Raw genomic sequence first — 22,025 nt, forward strand, 5'->3', positions numbered from 1 at the left:
TGTGCCACTGAACACAGATGAAGAGGACAGTGAAGATGAAGAACTGGGCATGGACTGGCTGTGGCAGTCTACCCTATTAGAAACTGCCACTCTTCAACCTTCTGGAGAAGCAGATACTGAAACCCTCAGACCTGAGGCACCAGAGTTCATACCACAGAACCAATCATTGACAGGTCAGGACGATCTTCTAGTTTCCCTAACTGCAGAGGACACAGAGACCTTTGAACCTTCAAGGGTGGAAGTGGAAGTGGCTGCTATACCAGAACCATCTGAGCCTAAACAGCAAAGGGAAAAATTAATAATTCACCCGCCAAAAAGACTGACTAACTATACTCTAGGCGAAAGTTCTGAGGAAGCTCTATACCTCTCAAAGTACTCACAACATGCCAATCCTTCCCACTACCTCACCTCTTATGACAATTGGCAGGAGGTTCCCTTGTCAGTTTCATACGTGCTTGCCAATTGCTTGTTTCCATATGTGTACTAACCTGTTTTTGCCTCCCAACGTATTTTGAAAGCATGTAACAGGTGGCAGACATTATATCTCGATGGACTCTGTCCCTCCTTTAGGGACCAAAGGTTCCTTGGTTGGGGGAGTGTGTAACAAGCATTCTGTCAAACATAGATTATAATGTAAGACTATTTGTTATGCAGTTTCTCCTTTTGGCCACAAGATGGAGATAGGGAAATTCTTACCTTTCCTTCCTGAACATGAAGAGGCAGAGGTGACACAGGGAAGTGAAGGAGGGGAGAGATCTGCAGTGCCCTAGCATCTTAAGGACAGTGTGGCGAGAGGATGGGTGCTGAGGGGAGTGCCATCTGAGAGAGAGTGAGCTGAAGTGTGGCTGAGGGAACGCTAGCAGACAGAGAGAGGGATCAAGCTACTGAAGCCCTTTTGCTGTACCACAGTTTGCACCCAAAAGGGGTGAGAGACCCACACCGCTAGAGGGAGAGAAGCAGGTAAAAATGTGAATAAAAATCCCCAATAAAAACCCCAGTGCGGGAGACCTGAGTTAAACATCTGTCTCTTTTTTACAATCTTTTTTACAATTGTTCTTCTACTGTATATAACTGTATAACTGTTCCTATAATGCTGTGTTTCACAACTGAATTAATGTGTTGAAATGGTTCCAAAGTTACATGCCTTGAAGTATTCATACCCTTTGACATATTCCACATTTTGTCATGTTACAACCAAAAATGTAAATGTATTTTATTGGGATTTTATGTGATAGACCAACACAAAGTGCCCCATAATTGTGAAGTGGAAGGAATATAATAAATGGTTTTTAAATTTTTTTACAACTAAATATCTGAAAAGTGTGGCATGCATTTGTATTCAGACCCCCTGAGTCAATACTTTGTAGAACAACCTTTCGCTGCAATTACAGCTGCAAGTGTTTTTGGGTACGTCTTTACCAGCTTTGCGCATCTAAAGAATGACATTTTTGCCCATTCTTTTTTTGCAAAATAGCTCTGTCAGATTGGATGGAAAGAGTCTCTGAACAGCAATTTTCAAGTCTTGCCACAGATTCTCAATTGGATTTAGGTCTGGGTCATTCTAAAGCCCCATACACACAATCGGACTTTGTACAAACTTTCCCATGGACTTTTGTACAAAGGGCATTGGCCATAAGTTTGTATTGCATACACACAAACTGACTTTTCGACTTACTGACGACACTTCAAAAGAGGACATTCAATTACTCCAGCGCCACCTTTGGTCAACTTCTGTATTGTTGTCTGATCTTTTGCATTGGTTCCAAGCATTCGTGTTTGCACTTTGTGCAAAAGTCCGATGGTTTTGTGTACACGCGATCGGACTTTACTCCATCGGACTTATGTTGTCAAAAAGTTTGTCCGTTCGCACAGCCAACAAAAGTCAGATGAAAACCAAAAAAGTTTGTCCGGTGGAGCATACACATGGTCGGATATTGCCTCAAAACAGCTAATTTGCATGTTTGTTGTCAAAAAGTCAGATCGTGTGTACGGGCCTTAACATATGAATATGCTTTGATCTAAACCATTCCATTGTAGCTCTGGCTGTATGTTTAGGGTCATTGCACTGCTGGAAGGTGAACCTCTGCTCCAGTCTCAAGTCTTTTGCAGACACTAACAGATTTTCTCCTAAAGGCCCATACACACGATCTGACTTTTTGACAACAAACATGCAAATTAGCTGTTTTAAGGGAATATCCAACCGTGTGTACGCTCCATCGGACAAACTTTTTCATTGGACTTTTGTTGGCTGTGCTAACGGACAAACTTTTTGACAACATAAGTCCAATGGAGCAAAGTCCGATTGTGTGTACACAAAACCATTGGACTTTTGTACAAAGTACAAACACGCATGCTCAGAACCAATGCAAAAGATCAGACAGCAATACAGAAGTTGGCGCCAGAGTAATTGAATGTCCTCTTTTGAAGTGTCGTCAGTACGTTGAAACGTCACTACGTTCGTGTATGTTGCCTAAAAAGTCCTATCGTGTGTATGCTATACAAATTTACGTCCAACGCCCTTTGTACAAAAGTCAATGGGAAAGTTTGTACAAAGTCCGATCGTGTGTATGAGGCTTAAGATTGCCCTGTATTTGGATTCATCCATCTTCCCATCAACTCTGACCAGCTTCCCTGTCCCTGCCGAAGAAAAGCATCCCCACAACATGATGCTGTCCCCACCATGTTTTCAGGGTGATGTGCAGTGTTAGCTTTCCGCCACACATCTCCAGAGAACTCAGAGGTAAGATAGACCAGCTTGGCGCGTGCACAGCTACTTTGGAAACTAAATTTGATGAGACTTTGCATTATGCACAGGCTCTAGAAGAGGAGAATGTTTTCCTTAAAAACTCTGTATCCCAGCTAAAACTCCAGCAAGAGGACCTGGAGAACAATGCCAAAACCTCAGAATCGGCGGCATCCCGGAACAGGTGGCTGACAATAATACCAGAACTTATCTTCTGGGCCTATTTATTTCTCTGGCACCTGACATTGTGGACATAGCCTGGCGCCTTGAGCGGGCCTATAGGTCCTTGGACCCAAAACCCCCTGCACTATTATGAAAGTTGTTGTGAACTCATGAAGAAATACATTTAATATTCACTGCCAAAGATGAGAGATTTCAGTAGGCCTAAAAAAGTGGATATACTATAATTTTGGTATTATTGAACTGTCAACCTTTTGGAGACTTTTAAAACAAAATACATGATCTCACACTTTTTGTTTTTCCAAATGTGCAGGGGATTAGTTATCTGTAACTTTTACAAACCCTGTGTTGAAACAAGAGACTGGAACAATGGTAGCTTTTGTCACCAAACAAAAAGATGTTTACTTATTTTGTTAGTTATATTGAGAAGAGCAAACTTGCAGTTTATCACATGGAAATAATCCTTAACTAGAAAACCCCATTGTGCGTAAGTGAAGACTGTTTGGACAATATACAACCATGAAGACAAAATTCAATAGCTGACACCTTGTCCAACAAAACCTATTGTGTGAATTGTAGGGACTTGAAGGACACAGCTCAGCTCTCTAAACATTTATTGGACTGCTCAAAGTCCATCTCAAAACATGGTGTTAGAGGGATATGCAAGTCAGACATATTTCAAAAGTACTTCAAGTAATTCAAACTATATGTGATATTTGTAGGCCACAAAAGAGATATTATAATGTTAGTATCTAATGATCTAAAGAACTTTGTCATAAAGAAATTATATATGAAAGTGTGATTATAAATAGAAGTGTTTTAGCAACGAATTAGCATTATGAGAAACATATAATCGTGATTATAACTGTATAAGAATTTAACCTATGTTTAGATAAACAAATATTGATTGGATACCCGAATGATACATGTATCCATATAGATAATAATTGTATGTGATATTGTTTGATATATATCTAACCTGTGTCCTTTCTAAATGGACTAAACATTTAATAGATATACATTGATATACATATATAACCATTTTATACAATGGGGATTATTCAAAATTATGTTAAGCATATTTTATATTATATCATTTACTATCATTCCTGAACACAAAGATATATTGGTTAGAACATATATAAAAAAAAAAAAATACACATTATAAATATAAAATATTAACTTAAAGAGATAAAAACCAAACACATGTGAGACACCTGGTGGTTGAAGGTGCTATTACCTTAAAATCACGAGGCTCCTGGGAAAGCTAACCATTACATGTTGCCTGCCAATGAGGAGGGAACACATACCTTCTGGGCAGAACTTAGTATAATTTTATGATCTTTTTGTTTAAGAGGATATTTAAGAAACTAGAAAGAGGCCATAAAGGGAAGAGGCTGAGGGACCCCCCCCCCCCCTGGGGGGGACGCTGGAAGACTCCCAGACAAACTGACACTCATGCACCATGCATGAATACACATTTTTACATTCATGAAGATCCCTGCTCCTTGGAACTCGGAGGTCACACAAAGTAATTCCTCTGTAAGAGAATCCATGTTGAATGCCACGGCAGCCATCTTAAAAATCCTGGTAACCAACAATCCACACTAATAGCCATATTGGAATGGGTAAATATTTTGTTTATTATATCTTCTATGTTCTCTTAAATATTGATGTTTTAAATATTCTATTATTGAAAATCGTTCTCCTGAATCAATAACCGCCTTTTAGATTTTTTCTCTAAATTTAATTTTTCATTATAAATTTCTTTTTGCATAGATGTAAATTTTATTGACAAACAAATGTCTAATTTATTTCACATTGTTAACCACTTACTTACCTGCAGTATAGTAATGGTTGGACGTGTGAAATACAGACGTTCTGTTTAATTGTCAATTATCAAAAGGTTTTTGATTCTATCGAGAAGTGATAATGGTGATAATTAAGTTCAAAGTACGACACGCCCATTTTGTGGGTGTTTCCATTAATTTTCAAGGTGTTCATGTGACGCAATCGATATTTTAATTTCATGTAAATATTTGTCTTTTGTCAACCAATAAATGTAACTATTTTGTATCATCACTTGTCTCCGTGAATACGTTTCACATGTATAGACTGTGTCATATAGATTGATTTTGTATCTTAAAAATATCTTCGTTAAAAATTACTTAATAAATATTGTGCAGGAAACTGTCCTTAAAAAGCACAACAAAGTAAAGAGGTGCTCACTCTGGTTGAATACAAAGGATTACATATTGATTACAAAGGAGACAGAATACAACTAATCAGCAACCTCTCCCAAATCACCCTGGCCACCGCTTGCTACAGCCCATCACCTCTCACCTTTAACTACACAAGATTTTTGCCTCAATGTCACTAAGAATGGTGTCCAACATGCTCTTCGAGACCTGCAAGAAGGGGATGCCATTCTCAATCGGCCTTGGCCTTCCACCATTGCCTGCAGAAGATGGTCAGCTCTCACTTGCCACCCCACATTGTCCTCTGGCTCCTTCTAAGATCAGTGAGAGCAAGGAGATTGAGGGCCTACTCCACACCTCAGCGCTCTCAACGTACCAGGCTACCTACTTGATGAGCTGTCAGTCATCCTTTATGTTTTTTCCCTTGTTGGAGACCGCTTTGCTCTCCCACATGTCCTCTGGCTGTGGCCAAGGATTCCTGAGAGAGGATGCCTCTCAGGCCTACACCTGATGTTTGTACTTTTTGTATCTTTTAGGCCGCACCGGCCTTCTTCTTACTACACAGCAATATTCCTTTTGGTCCTTCTTTTTGGACTTCCTTTTGAATTTTTTATTTTATTTTCCTTTTTCTTTTTTTTTTTTTTCCATCATTAATGTTGATATGTTTTTTATCTATGTTGCATGATAGATTATCATCTGTTATAAGGCTATTTCTGTACCAATGGCCTATCGCCTACTATACTGATTGTTCACAGGTTAATTTCACAGCATTACCATGGCTCTGAAGTTGTTGTCATATAATGGTCTGAATTCCACCAAGAGACAATGTATGGCTCTAAAGGAGTTCAGGCCCACTGGCTCGGAAGTGATCCTGGTTCAGGAGACTCACTTCCTTGCTGGGGGATCCCTGAAATTCGCTTCCAAATATTTCCCGGCGTCTTATGTGGCGTCTGACTCATCTTGAAAGGCTGGTATCGCAGTGCTGATCAGACGCTCTTGCCCTCTCCAGATCATGTCCACCCATTTAGATCCCCATGGTCGTTATGTAATATTGCAAGGTACCTACTTATCTAATCCTATAACACTTATGAAGATATATGCTCCTAATACAGGTCAAATCAAATGTCTTACTGATGCATTTGAACAATGCTTTTCTCTGCTTTTTACAGTGATTGTTGGAGATTTTAATGCTGTCCTCTCTCCCACTTGAGATAGGAAATCTTTGTTCCAAACAAAATTACCCCTTGCAACACAATCTTTGACCACCTCCTTTTCGTAAATTGACCTGACGTCATGTATTTGACGCATGGCAGATCAAACTTCCCACTGGTAAACAGTATTTGTTCTACTCTTCCCCCCATAAGATGTTCTCCAGATTGGATTATTTTCTTGTGACAGCGGCCCTTTTGCCTCATACAGTCTCATCCGACCTGGGCCTCATTACCTGGTCGGATCATGGTCCCTTGACCCTGGATCTTTGCCTCTTGGCTGCATTTCCCAGGAATTGTCACTGGAGACTCAATGAATCTCTGCTAAAACAACCTGAAACCAAAGAAAAACTCTTCATTGCACTAACTGAATACTTCCAGCTTAATACAGGTTCCGTAACCAGTCCATCCACCTTATGGGAGCCCCACAAGGTGTTCTTTAGAGGGCAGTGTATCTCTGTAAGCTCACGAAGATAGAAATCTTCTTTACTAAACAAACTGCTATATGCCGAATGATCCTTGCTCTGCTCTCCCAAGGTGATTCGACTTCGAGCAGTAACCTCGCTGCACAACCAAATAAAATCTCTGGAAATGTAAGCCATAGACAAGTCTCTCCTATGGGCAAAACAAAAATGTTCCTATAATCCACATAGAATGCTAGTCTCCAGACTCAATCCTAGACCTTTTCTCTCTTTCCCAGAACACCTCCAACAAACAGATAGCACTCCTACTCATTGCACACAGACTATGACCCATATTTTTGGTGAGTTTTACGATAAATTCTATAACTGCCTTACTCCCACCCTTCATTCCCCATTTGACCAGGAGGCTTTCGAGGCGTTCTGTAAGACTTGAAGCTGCCTAAACTGACCAAGTCAGATATTCATGCATTGAACACCCCCGTTACTGGGGAGGAACTAGCCAACACTATTAAAAGCCTACCAACCCACAAATCCCCTGGTCCAGTGGCCTCCTACAAGTCATTTCTCCCAATTCTGTTGACCCATCTAGTATCCCTATATAAATCTCTTCTTCGGGACAAACCCCTCCATTAGCAGTTTTTACTTTCCTAAATCTCAGTTATACCTAAACCGGACAAAGATCACACTTACAGACAGTTACAGGCCGATAGCACTTTTAAATTCAGATTATAAGCTATTCAAAAAAAAATTGTCTAACCACCTTTCCCAATTTTTGACAAAACTGATCGATACCGAGACCAAGACCAAGTGGTCTCGGTACCCATCGAGACTAAGTGGGTTTTGTCCCCACTAGGGCCAACACTAGGCGCACTAGATATGCTGAACAGAGTACGTAGATTACATATTACATAGACCTGCTCTGATCCATAGCCTCGACGCCCTAAAGCATTTGATAGATTAAGTTGGCCCTACATGTTTGCTACCCTTACTAAATTAGGTTTTCAAAGGTCCCTTCATCTCTGTCTTAAAAAGCTCTCTATCCAGATACAATAAATGCATCCAAAACAGAAGCCCTACTGCTGCACATACCGCCTGCAGACCTTTAATCGCTTTAAAACTCATACCCTTATCGTTGTTACACCTCTTCTCTCAAGTACAAATCACACCATTGTACTCATCCCTATACTCAGCCAATTATATCCCACTGTTCAAGGACATCAAGACCATGTTGATGCAATGGAACACTCTCCCAATAGCCTGGATAGGTAGGATGAATGTGATAAAAATGTCAGTTATGCCAAAATGACTGTATTTTTTCGAGACCCTGCCTATCCCTATGGCCCAATTAAAATTGCTCAAACAGTGGTTTCTTTATTTTATTTGGAAGGACGGGGCTCACGGAGTGGCAAGCTCTGTGATCTTTTCCCCCAGAAGCCGTGGATGTCTGGGAGCCCCGGATGTCCACAAATATTATCTGGCCTCCCACCTCCGTGCAGTGGGTTCCTGGTCCAGTTTAATGCCACTGAATAGGTGGTCGGAGATTGAGATGTGCTCTTTGTTTCCGGCTGATCCCTGCTCCCTTGTATAGTCGCTCCATAGCCTCTGTATGTTATTTTCATTGAGGATATGATGCTCATGTCACACCAAATTCTCCATCTCTTCCCCAAGCCCCCATCTCTCTAATGTAATCTTTAATCCCTTAATTCCCAATAGCTCCCTTGGGCACAGGCTGGCCTGTTCCAACTTTGCCACTTTGTACACCCGATCACACGTAAATTTCACCCTTTTGCAGACCTTCAATCTAAATATCAGATACCGAAACATATGTTCTATTCTTACCTGCAAATAACCCACTATTTATCAACTCTCTCCCTGTCCCTTATCCTACCCAGACCAACAACTTTTCCTAGGGCCCCCACCAAATGCTGCTAATATCAGTTTTTTACCAATTGCTTCAGGAGACTCCTCCACTTTCTGTAGACTACCACTCCTACATGTGAAAATGGTCTCAAATTATACAACAACCAATTTCCCTCCATCAGTGGGCTAAAATATGGACTTCAAATTCCAAAATATCCAGATGTGTGGTACAGAGAGAGACAGCATTTAAAGTGTTTTTTTTTTTTGGTATAGGACCCTGCAGATATCACATCGCTTTGACCCCTCTCTCTCCCCTTTGCTGGAGATGTGGTAGAACTAGCTTTTGGCAGTGCAAGTTAATTGTACCTTTCTGGTCCATGGTGGTGTCTCTGCTCCAGTGAATTTTCCTCTTTCACTGGATTTGTTACATCTCCTCCTGGGTCTCCCATTCCCTGGTCTGGGAAAGGCCTCAAACAGATTGGCTTCCTATATTTTACTAGCTGCTAAGAGAGTCATTCCACTGTGTTGGTTATCTCCCTCCCCCACAACCTAAGCTCAGTTTCTACACGCTATTGACATACGTAGAATGGAGCAAATGACAGCCATAGTAGAGGATGCTGTTGACAGGTTTGACAAGATCTGGGCTCTGTGGGATCATTTTGAGTATGGTTCCTCTCCCTGAATCTCTCTTGTGCTCCACATACAGCTCCATGTTCTCCTGTCACCACTCATCCTCTCTTTGTAGACCCAGCTACATAATGTAGCCCACTGCTTAACTACTTCAGCCCCGGAAGATTTGGCTGCTCAATGACCAGGCCTTTTTTTGCAATATGGCACTGTGTCATTTTAACTGACAATTGTGCAGTCGTGCGGCACTGTATCCAAACAAAATGTACGTCCTTTTTTTATGCACAAATAAAAAAAAAACACAATGGAGCTGATTTACAAAAGCCGCGTGCCATGAGTAGAGGTGCATAGCGAGGTGCAACGCACGTTTTCATATTTACTAAATGGTGCGCTGGGAACAGAGTGCAAATCCCCCGTGTACTATAACAATCTTGGCACAGGGGAGAATGCAATCTGTATGCCACTATGGGCACCATCTTCATTTCAATATTAACAGAAGATGGAGGTGCAAATATTATGGGGTGATGTGGGGCGATGTGGGGTGATGTTTTTTTTTTGTTTTGTTTTTTTGTTTTTTTCTTGAGCCATAACTTATTTAAATAGGTAAGAACAGAAAACAAAGGGAATCCCAAACATATACATGAGCAATAAAAAGATCCATGAATGGTTTCAACCCTTTGACACTCTATCTAAAAGCAAAAAAAGTTTGTCTAGAGCCGTTGTTTAACTAATCAAATTAACAAATGATTGTATTAGTTTAAAATAAATAATCTTCCAACTGAATTTTGATTTTCTACTAAAAAAAGCTGTTATGGCTGAAGTCAAACTTAAAAATGTCCTTTTCATCCATGCTCATATCTTGGCTACACCTAGCACCATACCAAAGTGCCAGATGTTTTCCAAGATGTTTTATTGCTCTAGCATCTGGCATTTGCCAAAGTTGCCAGACTGCTCTTTCGGATGTTGTAATGATGTACATTTAGCATTTAAATGCTGCTGCTTTTGGAGTAAATGATGATGATTAAAGAAAATCTGTGCTTAACTTTTTAAAGGTCTTTGGATTTCTAATTTGTCCCAGTTGTGGTATGAAGCTCAACTTTTCACACACATCTCTGGTTTTTACCTTCTGTGCTGGAATACTAATGAAAACACTTTGAACTTAACCTTAGGAAGAGACAAGGCCACATCTGAGCCTCTTGGCCGTTTTAAGACTGATAAAACAGAAAATGTTTTCATGGTGGGAATGTGAACACAGACAGTTCCTAACATTTTGTAGTCTTCATAGCTTTGCCAAATGTCTGGTGTTAATATATTTTTAGGATTTTGTTTAGCTGTTCTTAGTAAAAATGTAAATATTTTTTTATGGCAGATTGTATTTCCTGAAAAAGGTCATCCAGTTGTAACTTAATAAACAGTAATTGTGGGAGAATTTTATCCGCTGATAATAGTTTTCAACAGCAACATGCCACTACACATTTTTTTATTATTATTAAATACACTATCATGTTAAAACACCCTTAGAATTTATTAAAAAGGAAAATTCTAATGAAAGGTTGAAATTCTAGAAATTGTGTTTCAGAATTTAACTTTTTTTGAATACAATATTGTTTTTATGTTGCTATCCTCCTAACTACATTGGAAACTATTTTGCTTCAGTGTGTCTACTTTTAGGGTGTACTCATATTGGGCATGGTTGATCAGAATCAGGCCGTATACAATTGTTTCCCCTCCCCACTCTTCCATTGGTCTGTGCACACGCTGTTCTTGAAAGGAAGTATTTCTTTCCATTTTTTCCTTGGATTTATCCTTGGCCTTTTTTATAACTGTTGTTAGCCTTCCAATGCTTCTTACTGTGATAGCCAGCTATAGATGGGAGCAAGTGGTGCACCCTTTTTTTTATCACTGTCGTGTTTTTTTGGTCAGACAACGCACTGACACCTTTACAGCCATTGCGCTATATGCTGGGTGTTGAGTGAGTCCCTGTACCTTTAAGAAGGGGTGGCTCCCCTTCAGTCCACCTGCTCTCACTTATCCATCAGAATGCATGTGCTTCCACTCTGGGGACACTTATAAGTTAGTGTTAGGTACCACAGATACCAGGGTGCCTTGACGAGGCTCTGTGGCTTACGCATGCATTTGCAAATGTGTGCAGGCTAAACCCCTGCTTTTAACACATACTGTTATGCCCTGTACACACGGTCGGAAATGCCGATGGAAAAAGTCAGATTGGATTATGTTGTTGGAAAATCCGATTGTGTGTGGGCTCTATCAGACTTTTTCTGTCGGATTTTCAGACGCACAAAGTTTGAGAGCACGATCTAAAATTTTCTGACAACAAAATCCGATTGCATAAATACCGATTGTGTGCAGACAATTCCGACGGACAAAGTGCCACGCATGTTCAGAATAAACTAAGAGACGAAAGCTATTGGCTACTGGCCCGTTTATAGACCCGACATACGCGTTGAACGTCACCTCGTTCACAGCAATCGGATTTTCCAACAACTTTGTGCGACCGTGTGTATGCAAGACAAGTTTCGGACAAAATCCATCAGAAAAAAATCAGATGGATTTTGTGGTCGGAATGTCATACCGTGTGTACAGGGCATAAGATGGGTTATTTGGTTGTCTGCGGGCTGGTAAGTAAGTTAAGCTTGGTTTTTTTCCTTGAATTTATCCTTGGCCTTGTTTATAACTGTTCTTAGCCTTCCAATGCTTCTTACTGTGATAGCCAGCTATAGATAGGGGCAAGTGGTGTACCCTTTTTGTATCATCATTCCCAGTGACATTAACGTCATCACCTCTGCCAGCCAGATGACAATGATCCCTGTTTAAATGCTTATCTTTACTGGGCAGGCATGGTTCGGAGCACTTATGCTACACAAACAACTCTGACCATGTTCTTGATTTATAAAGAATTTGCATAGCCATTCGACTTAGTGAAAGTGCATGTACATTAATTTTGTGCAAATGGGACAAAACCATATATAAATAGGTTATTCTATGTGCTGTTTGAATGTAAATAATTGACTTTAACCACTTGCTTACTGGGCACTTAAACCCCCCTCCTATCCAGACCAATGTCCAGCTTTCAGGCCCGATGCACTTTGAATAACAATTGTGCAGTCATACAACACTGTACCCAAATGAAATTGTTTTCATTTTTTTCCCATAAATAGAGCTTTCTTTTGGTGGTATTTGATCACCTGTGCGATTTTTATTTTTTGTTAAAAAAAATGTAAAACGACCGAGTTAAAAAAAAATATATTTTTTTAATTTTGTCATGAAATTTTAAAATAGGTAATTTTTGTCCATCATTGATGTACGCTGATGAAGCGGCACTGATGCGCACCGATAGGTGGCAGTGATGTTCACTGATGGGCGGCAGTAATGGGCACTGATCAGTTACACTAATAGGCAGCACTTCTAGGTGGCACTGATTGGCACCACTGGTGGGCAATTGATAGGTGGCACTTGTGGGCACTGTCAGATGGCATAAATCAGGGATAATTGCCTCTTGCTCTTCGGGACCGATGTCCCTTTCAGATGAGCTGGTGATCGGCTTTTTTTTTCTCCTCCACTGTCAGTGTGAAGAGCAAGAAAAAATGATCACCAAGCTTTTGTTTTGACCATGTGATCAGCTGTCATTGGCTGACAGCTGATCAAATGGTAAGGGGCCGGTCCCTTGGATCAGTGATCACCCGAGTCTCAGTGACTCGGTGATCACAGCATGCTCCATGCACGCCCTGTAGGGCACACGCAGAGAGCGTGCACAGAGGAGGCCATCATATGATGGGCTCCCAGGAATTCAGATCCACGCTGTGGCTGACATTCGGCTATAGCATGGATGTCAAGTGGTTAAACATAAAATACTGCACTAGATGGAGCTAAGTATTATAGGAACGTTCTATGATACTTAGCTCCGTCTAGTGGCCAAATGGGGTATTGTCCTATTTAAATCATAGGATATAGCCTATTTACATTTGTTTTTTGTCCCATTCATACAGAACTAATGTAATTGCATGCACTTTCACTAGATGAATTGCTATGCATTTTTTTTATAACCACTTGCCAACCACCACACACCAATATACGTCGGCACAATGGTAGCTGTAGGCAAATGGGCGTACCTGTACATCCCCTTTTAATTGCCGGGCTAGCAGGCGTGTGAACGCTGCGTGACCGTGCTCGTGGGGCTGGCGAACTCGATATAGTTACATAGTTACATAGTTACATAGTTAGCCAGGTTGAAAAAAGACACAAGTCCATCCAGTTCAACCTTAAAAACAAATAAATAAAATAAAAAATAATCGTACAATCCAGATACCCAATTTTATGCCCACAATTGATCCAGAGGAAGGCGAAAAAAAAACCCAGCAGAGCATGCTCCAATTTACTACAGCAGGGGAAAAAAATTCCTTCCTGATCCCCCAATAGGCGATCGGATTTTCCCTGGATCAACTTTACCTATGTTAGTACCTAGTTATATTATGTACCATCAGGAAAGTATCCAAGCCTTTCTTAAAGCAATCTACTGAACTGGCCAGAACCACCTCTGGTGGGAGTCTATTCCACATTTTCACTGCTCTAACTGTGAAGAAACCTTTCCGTACTTGAAGCTGAAATCTCTTTTCCTCTAGACGTAAAGAGTGCCCCCGTGTCCTCTGGGTTGACCGTACAGAGAACAACTCAACACCAAGTTCACTATATGGACCCCTAATATATTTGAACATGTTAATCATATCCCCCCTTAATCTCCTCTTCTCAAGAGTGAATAAATTTAGTTCCTCTAATCTCTCCTCATAGCTGAGTTCCTCCATGCCTCTTATCAGTTTGGTTGCCCTTCTCTGCACTTTCTCCAGTTCCCCGATATCCTTTTTGAGAACTGGTGCCCAAAACTGAACGGCATATTCCAGGTGAGGTCTTACTAATGATTTGAACAGGGGCAAAATTATATCTCTTTCTCTGGAGTCCATACCTCTCTTAATACAAGAAAGGACTTTGCTCGCTTTGCAAACAGCAGCTTGGCATTGCATGTTGTTATTGAGCTTATGGTCTACCAAAACCCCCAGATCCTTCTCCACTATGGATTCCCCCAGTTGTACTCCCCCTAGCATGTATGATGCATGCATATTCTTAGGCCCCAAGTGCATAACTTTACATTTATCAACATTAAACCTCATCTGCCACATAGTCGCCCAATTAGACAGTGTATTGAGGTCGGCTTGTAAATTGGAGACATCCTGTAAAGAAATTATTCCACTGCATATCTTGGTGTCATCTGCAAAGACAGAAATATTACTTTTGATGCCAGACCCAATATCATTTATAAAGATGTTAAAAAGTAAGGGTCCCAACACTGAACCTTGGGGTACACCACTGATAACCTTAGACCATTCAGAGTAAGAGTCATTAACCACGACTCTTTGAATTCTGTCTTCTAGCCAATTTTCTATCCATTTACAAACTGATATTTCCAAACCTGTAGACTTTACCTTACACATGAGCCGTGTGTGCGGAACTGTATCGAATGCTTTTGCAAAATCCAAGTATACCACGTCCACCGCCACCCCTCTGTCCAAGGTTTTACTTACCTCCTCATAAAAAGAAATCAGATTTGTCTGACAACTTCTGTCTTTCATGAATCCATGCTGTCTGTTGCTTAAAGTGTTATTGTTCAGCAAGAACTCGTCGATGTGGTCTTTTATTAAACGCTCCAGTATCTTCCCAGCTATAGATATGAGCCGGTCTCCTCCCGATCGTGTCACAGAGCCGCAGAACGGGGAAGTGCCTATGTAAACAAGGCATTTCCCTGTTCTGCCTTGTGACATGATCACTATCATATGAATGGAAGCCCATCCCCCCTACAGTTAGAATCACTCCCCAGGACACACTTAACCTCTTCATCGACCCCTAGTGTTTAACCCCTTCCATGCCAGTGTAATTTACACAGTAACCAGTGCATTTTTATAGCACTAATCGCTGTATAAATGACAATGGTCCCAAAATGGTGTCAAAAGTGACCGATGTGTCTGCCATAATGTCGTAGTCACGATAAAAATTACAGATCGCCACCATTACTAATAAAAAGTAAAAAATAAATATGCCATAAAACTATCCCCTATATTATAGATGCTATAACTTTTACGCAAACCAATCAATATATGCTTATTGCGATTTTTTTTACCAAAAATATGTAGAAGAATACATATCGGCCTAAACCGAGGAAAACATTGTTTTTTTATATATTTTTGGGGGATATTTATTATAACAAAAAGTAAAAAATATTGCTTTTATTCTAAATTGTTGCTCATTCTTTGCTTATAGCGCAAAAAATAAAAACCGCAGAGGTGATCAAATACCAGCAAAAGAAAGCTCTATTTGTGGGGAAAAAAAAGACATCAATTTTGGTTGGGTTGCAACATCACACGACTGCGCAATTGTCAGTTATATGTAACCACCTGTAGCTGGATTTCAGAAAGCAGCTCACATGTGATGTGGGTATGACTACCTTCTGAAATCTGTACAACTTTCTGTCTTTTCTTAACCACTTCAGACCCAGAAGAATTTACCCCCTTCCTGACCAGAGCACGATTTGGCACTGCATTGCTTTTACTGACAATTGCGCGGTCGTGTGAAACTTGGCTCCCAAACAAAATTGATGTCCTTTTTTTCCCCACAAATATTATGTTTTTATTTTTTACGCTATAAACAAAAAAAGTGTAAATTTTGAAAAAACACATTATTTTTTACTTTTTGCTATAATAAATATCCACAAAAAATATAATAAAAATATTTTTCCTCAGTTTAGGCCGATATTTTTATTGTTAATTTTTATTTTTTTACTAGGAATGGCGGTGATCAGCGGTTTTTATCATGACTGCAACATTAAGGGGGACAATTCGAACTATTTTGACACATTTTGGGACCATTGGCATTATTACAGCGATCAATGCTAAAACATTGCATAGATTAGTGTAAAAATGTCAGGCCGCGTACACACGCGGGGACTGTTCGCCCAACTTTGTCCGCTGAACAGTGTTTCGGCAAACAGTCCGCTCGTGTGTGGGCTTTCAGCGGACAGTTTCAGCGAACAGTCCGCTGAACAAGGTTTTTCGGAATTTCCGAAAAACTGTCCGCTGAAACCTTGTTTCAGCGAACAGTTCCCTCGTGTGTAGGCTTGTTCGACAAACTAAGTTCCGCGCATGCTCAGAAAGGCTTTACACGCCGAAAGTTATAATGCAGTGTATAGGACGTCGTATTTTTCGTCCCGTCGTACGTGCCGTTCACGTCATCGCGCACGGTTTCAGCAAACTGTTCGTACGTCGTGTGTGGCCATGTCCGTCCATGCTAATTTTGAGCGGACTGTTTGCCGAAACTGTTTGATGGACAAAGTTGGGCGAACAGTCCCCGCGTGTGTACGCGGCCTCACTGTCAGTGAAGGGGTTACCTACTAGGTGGTGTTGTAGGGGTTAAGTGTGTCCTAGGGAGTGATTCTAACTGTGGGGGGGAGGGGCTGTGTGTGACATGTCATTGATCAGCGATCCCGATTACAGGGAGAGCTGATCAGTGGCAGTGTCACTAGGCAGAACAGGGAGATGCTTGTTTACATTAACATCTCCCCATTCTTCCTCACCGTGAGACGATCGCGGGTATCCCCACAGACATCGGGTCCATGGGACCTGCAATCACTGTCACGGAGCTCCTGGCGGGCGCGTGCCCACAGGCAAACCTCTTAAAGGGCAACGTACAGGTACGTTAATCTGCCTGTAGGTGCCCTTCTGCCCTGGTATATCTGTGTGAGGCGGTTAAAGTCTAACTAAAGGGAAAATTTTTCTTTTTTTGGCTTTGGATAGAGTGGGGAGGGTTTAGAACACCTGTCAAGTTTTTATTGCTGTCTGTGCCCCCGTTAGGGAGATTCCCTTCTCTACTTGTCCTGTTTACTGTTATCATTGCACATGAAAGTGAAAGAAAGTCGAAAAGTTTGGGTTGTCCCCAGAATAGTTATAGAGAGGAAATCTTTCAAAGGGGACACTAGTTATGGTTGGTTACCCTTGTGACATCCAGGTATTTCCTTACTTTGCAGGAGTTTCCTCTCATTTCCTGTTTTGGCTACGGGACAGGAAGTGAAGGGAAATCTCCCCAATGCAATACAAATTGCAAAGAAAAAAACCTGACAGGGTTTATAACATTCCCTAATACCCTGTACACACGATCGGACATTCCGACAACAAAATCCATTGGATTTTTTCCAACGGATTTTGTGCCAAATTTGTCTTGCATACACACAGTGGGACAAAGTTATCAGAAAATCGGATCGTTCTTAACAAGGTGATGTACAACACTGACGTCGGGACTATAAATGGGCCAGTAGCCAATAACTGGGGTCTTTTAATTTATTCTGAGCATGCGTGGCACTTTGTCCGTCGGAATTGTCTACAGACGACCAGAATTTAAACAATCTCATTTTGTTGTCAGAAAATTTTAGATCCTGTTCTCAAACTTTGTGTGTTGGAAATTCCGACGTAAAAAGTCAGATGGAGCCCACATACGATCAAATTTTCCGACAACACGACCCGATCGCACATTTTCTGTCAGAAATTCCGACCGTGTGTACAGGGCATTACTCTATGTCTTATGTATCTTTTTTTCTACATATAAGACAAAACAAACTGCTTTATAAACAGGTCACTGACAAATTGTAGCAGGATGGTGGGAAGGGGGGACTGGTGTCTGGTTGAAACGTTGAAGCAGGTAGGTAGGCCATTTTTCCTCTTTGCAGAAGGTGCCTGGAGTGTAAAATGTAAATAGCCAATAAGAAAAAAGAGAACAAATGTGCAAACAGACTGAAGCCCCATCCATCACTGTCCGGTTCACCATCTCTATCCATTATATTCATGATTGGAGATAAAAGGTCTTTTTATAACGCCATAATTTGTAACCGTGCCAATTAGGGTATTCTGGGTCAAATCCCAAACCGTCTGATCCTGTTTGTTTCGGACACATTACATGCACTTTTGTTTGTGGTCCATTTACACAAGCCACATTACCAATTCTTTAACTTGCATTGGGAAGAATCCTAAAAGCAAAATCTATGTAAATCATTTATTATTGCACAATGGTTTCTAATTTGAGAATCTAAAAGAATTTGTAACCAACCAAATTAGATCCGCATATTCCAAGACATTTAGCTCTACAGCAAGTACAGAACATGTAGTAGGTTAGTAAAGTGCAATGATCCAACAAACAAACATCAAGAGAATTAACATTAGGCTGTGATGACTTCCTGCTTTAGATTCTTGTTACTTAAAAGAGCCCGGGGAGGTTAAAAATGTACATCAAAAGGGTTAAAGAATGTCAGCATGACTAACGGCAATGGATTTGTTACTGCTTTGCTTCATGTAACATGCCAAACTTTTTAATTCATCTTACTTGAACTTTTTTCTGCTATCTACCGGTTTTGGGGAATTTTAAGGTAACAAAATATACAATTAGACCAAGGACAGTACTATATAGTTTATTTCACTTGAAAGTCTGTGACTCTTTAAATATTTCTGCATAATATCTGAATTATAAAATGTAACTTGTGTTACTTTATGATGTGGGTGGCTAAAACATTTCAGATAAGCAAATACAAAACCAATTGATTTACATGACAAATAATGAGCAATACTCCTGCTAAATAGTGATATCTATATTATGTAAGTATATTGTATTCTTCACCGTTATAAAAAACACCACTTGCATTCATTTAAAGGTATACAACATTTTGAATTAGGATAGACAAAAATGTGCTTACCTGGATCATGAAATGGCACCAGAGCAAAATTATACAGCGGCTTTTTCTGTCTGTTTAAAGATGTTTCTAAAATCTTTGACGCGCCGTCAATTACTTGAACTAAGTCGTCATACATGGATCCAGTGACGTCAAAAACAAATGCTAAAGTAGAAGCTCCGTCCGGGGTTTTTCCTATATCTGGTTCTGATTCTGCACAGGAATTTAGTTGGAGTAGTTGAAGCAGAAGTAGAACAATTGGCAGCTGAATGGAAATGTTCCTAAAGAAAAACATCCTAACATTCCTCCTGATTTCACTTTCTTGACTTATTGACATGATGTTAGTATGATAAGAATATAATGAAATGTCTTAAGACATTGCTTAAGGAAGAGCACAAGTGGCTTTCCAGTTGTCCCTCTCAAACTGCACAAACAATGGAACAGCTCAATGGGCTGAACCACAACTGTGCTTTATATTTTGTTTCTACTTTGCAGAGACAAAGGTTTCCAGCTTCTTGTTAGAATAGGTCATGGCTGCCACCTGCTGGAGCTGTGATGTATATACCAGGAGTCCTTTTCTCCTAGTGTGGATTTTTTTCTTGACTGCAATTACTAATACAAATTACAAAAAAACTTTTGGAAAAAAGGAAAGTTTGGCAAAACAAATGACACATTGACATGACAAGACTGAATTTAGGGACCCCAAATAGAAGCATTTTTCACATTGTTACTGACACTAAAAAGTATTTGGATTTTACCATGTAAGAAAATTCAGGGTTCTATAATTGTCATTTAAAAATTAGACTCTCACACGATGGTCAGGTCCAGATGTATATTTCTGATTCACATCATAAGCAGGGCCGGTGTCATGTCAAATAGTGTCCCCCGTTGGATAGTGTCTGCTGTGTACAGTGCATGCGCAGTACATAGGTCAAATATCCGAAGTTGACCGGCGCCTGCGCCGTGAGTCCAGGTTCAAGCCCCACCATCCAAGTGGACATAGAGTTATAATAAAAAGAGCCGAGTTAAGCGAGGCGAGCGAAGCGCGACGAACGGCCCTCTAATATGTGCAGCTCTATGTTCACTTGGATGGTGGGGCTTGCACCTGGACTCACGGCGCAGGTGCCGTTCATCTTCACAGATTTTCCAAATCTTCTTGTGCTTCGTACTGTGCAAGAGCTGCGCCTGAGCGGTACACAGCGGACACTATTCGATAGGGGGACATTTTTGGACAGAACACCACTGCTACCACTAGGCAAATTAGGCGGCCGCCTAGGGCGCCCTGCTGCCTAGGGTGCCCGGCCACTGGTTTTCCTACTCTCTTCTCTCTGCAGAAAGCAACTAAGTCTCAGCATCAGCAGGTAGCTGCTGCTCCATTCACACATAGTGTCAGAGGCGCAGCAGTGGTGGAGGACTGTGTCTGTGTCCCGACTCCAAGCAAGCAAACATTCATTGATGGGCACTGGTAGGCTGCATTTGATGGGTGCTGGTGAGGCTGCATTTGATGGGCGCTGGTGAGGCTACATTTGATGGGGGCTGGTGAGGCTGCATTTCATTGGTGCTCGTGAGGCTGCATTTGATGGGCACTTTATTAAAAAGGTAGGATTTACATGGGAAGGGAAAAGGGGGAGGAGTCAGCCAAGGGGGGGGGGGGGGGTGGCAAAATTAGGTTTTGCCTAGGGTATCAAAAATCCTTGCACCAGCCCAGATCACAAGTAGAACATTGGTGATCAGTATTGCTGTACATGAAAACAATGTACTACTGAGAGGTCACCAGGCTTACAGGCATACAGGCTATAGATTGTTTTAGCGCTAGAAGCAGGGTTTTTCATGCTTGCTGGGAAGACAGCTTATGTTAAATTACATTTATTGAACCCTAACATCAAAATAGTGGACCTTCAACCCCCAGATCTATGGCTCCATACACTCCCATCCCTCCATGCAGTATGGATTGACTTTTTTTGATTACTGCTTTTTGCACACATCATGCCTGGTCCCTCTCTGCTGCCATTCTTGCCTGCTGCCTCAGCCTTTTGGGATTTCACTTTACATATCCTAGAAGGCTAAAGTAATAGTGGCTGACAGTAGCCTTTGGGCAGAGCTTCACATATCATCGGAGGCCAGCAGCCTAAGCCAGGAGGAGGCAGCCGGGTTCCAATGACTGATGAGTACCAAGATGGTGGAGCGGGACCCATGCTGCTGCACCTGATCAGCAAATTACAGTGCACCTCCACTGGATTGGCTGGGTGGATAAGTATCTTAATTAAGCACATGAATACATGCATAGATAACACGTAAGTCGGGATTTTAAAAAAATTACTCTAAAAAGTTGCTCTTTAAACTTCAAAGCTAAACTACAGACAAACATAAAAAAGTGAAAGTATATATTTGGGAGATGAGGGACTTGTAGTTCTGCTCATCCAACCCTGCTAGATTTCCCAACCAGATTGGTTACATTACTTTTCTCTAATGCGATATTAGACCAATACAGCTAAATATCTTTCTTGTGGATGCTTGTAGATTACTTGCTTGTAGATCACTTCCTTCCTTCTTCACTTCCCAGCTTGTGGTTGGACTGTTAAGGAACAGCAACAGACTGATGAGTTCATCTGTCTTCTCTTTCCTCCTGTCATCATGTTCCTTCTCAGCATATGTGCCTTATTGGCTCCTAGTGCTGCCTATTCTTTTGGCAATCTGAGTGCTGCTGTACAAGGCATTACAAGAGGCTGATACTGCCAAATTCAGGCACATACACTTGATACATTTAAAAATATATTTAACAATTGTGTTTTTTACCAATACATGATTGCAGCTATTTTAATAGCTGCCTGAAATCTAGATACATATAAGACCAGGTGTCATCTGCATAGGAATGATAGAGAAGGTCAACTCTTTTGATGATATTTCTAACTAGTATTACATCTGCTGTAAATAGTGAAGTTAACAGTGCTGATCCTTGCAATCTTCTGTAGAAAAGAGGTAAACTTGTAAAGGAATACTGTCCAGACATGA

General features: G+C 40.9%; 1 protein-coding gene across 1 annotated transcript in view; it reads right to left on the reverse strand.

The window, feature by feature from the left end:
• HMCN1 (hemicentin 1) overlaps window positions 1-19,456 on the reverse strand; it is a 457,974-nt gene extending 438,518 nt beyond the window's left edge. The window contains exon 1 of the mRNA XM_077452653.1: window positions 19,038-19,456. Within this exon, the coding sequence (XP_077308779.1) occupies window positions 19,038-19,350 (313 nt within the window). The 5' untranslated portion in view covers window positions 19,351-19,456. The remainder of the gene's footprint in view (window positions 1-19,037) is intronic.
• Window positions 19,457-22,025: the final 2,569 nt, after the last annotated feature.

This window comes from Lithobates pipiens, unplaced genomic scaffold (assembly GCF_037356315.1).
Source record: "Lithobates pipiens isolate NorthernLeopardFrog02 unplaced genomic scaffold, aLitPip1_a1.2 Scaffold_23, whole genome shotgun sequence".
NCBI lineage: Eukaryota > Metazoa > Chordata > Amphibia > Anura > Ranidae > Lithobates > Lithobates pipiens.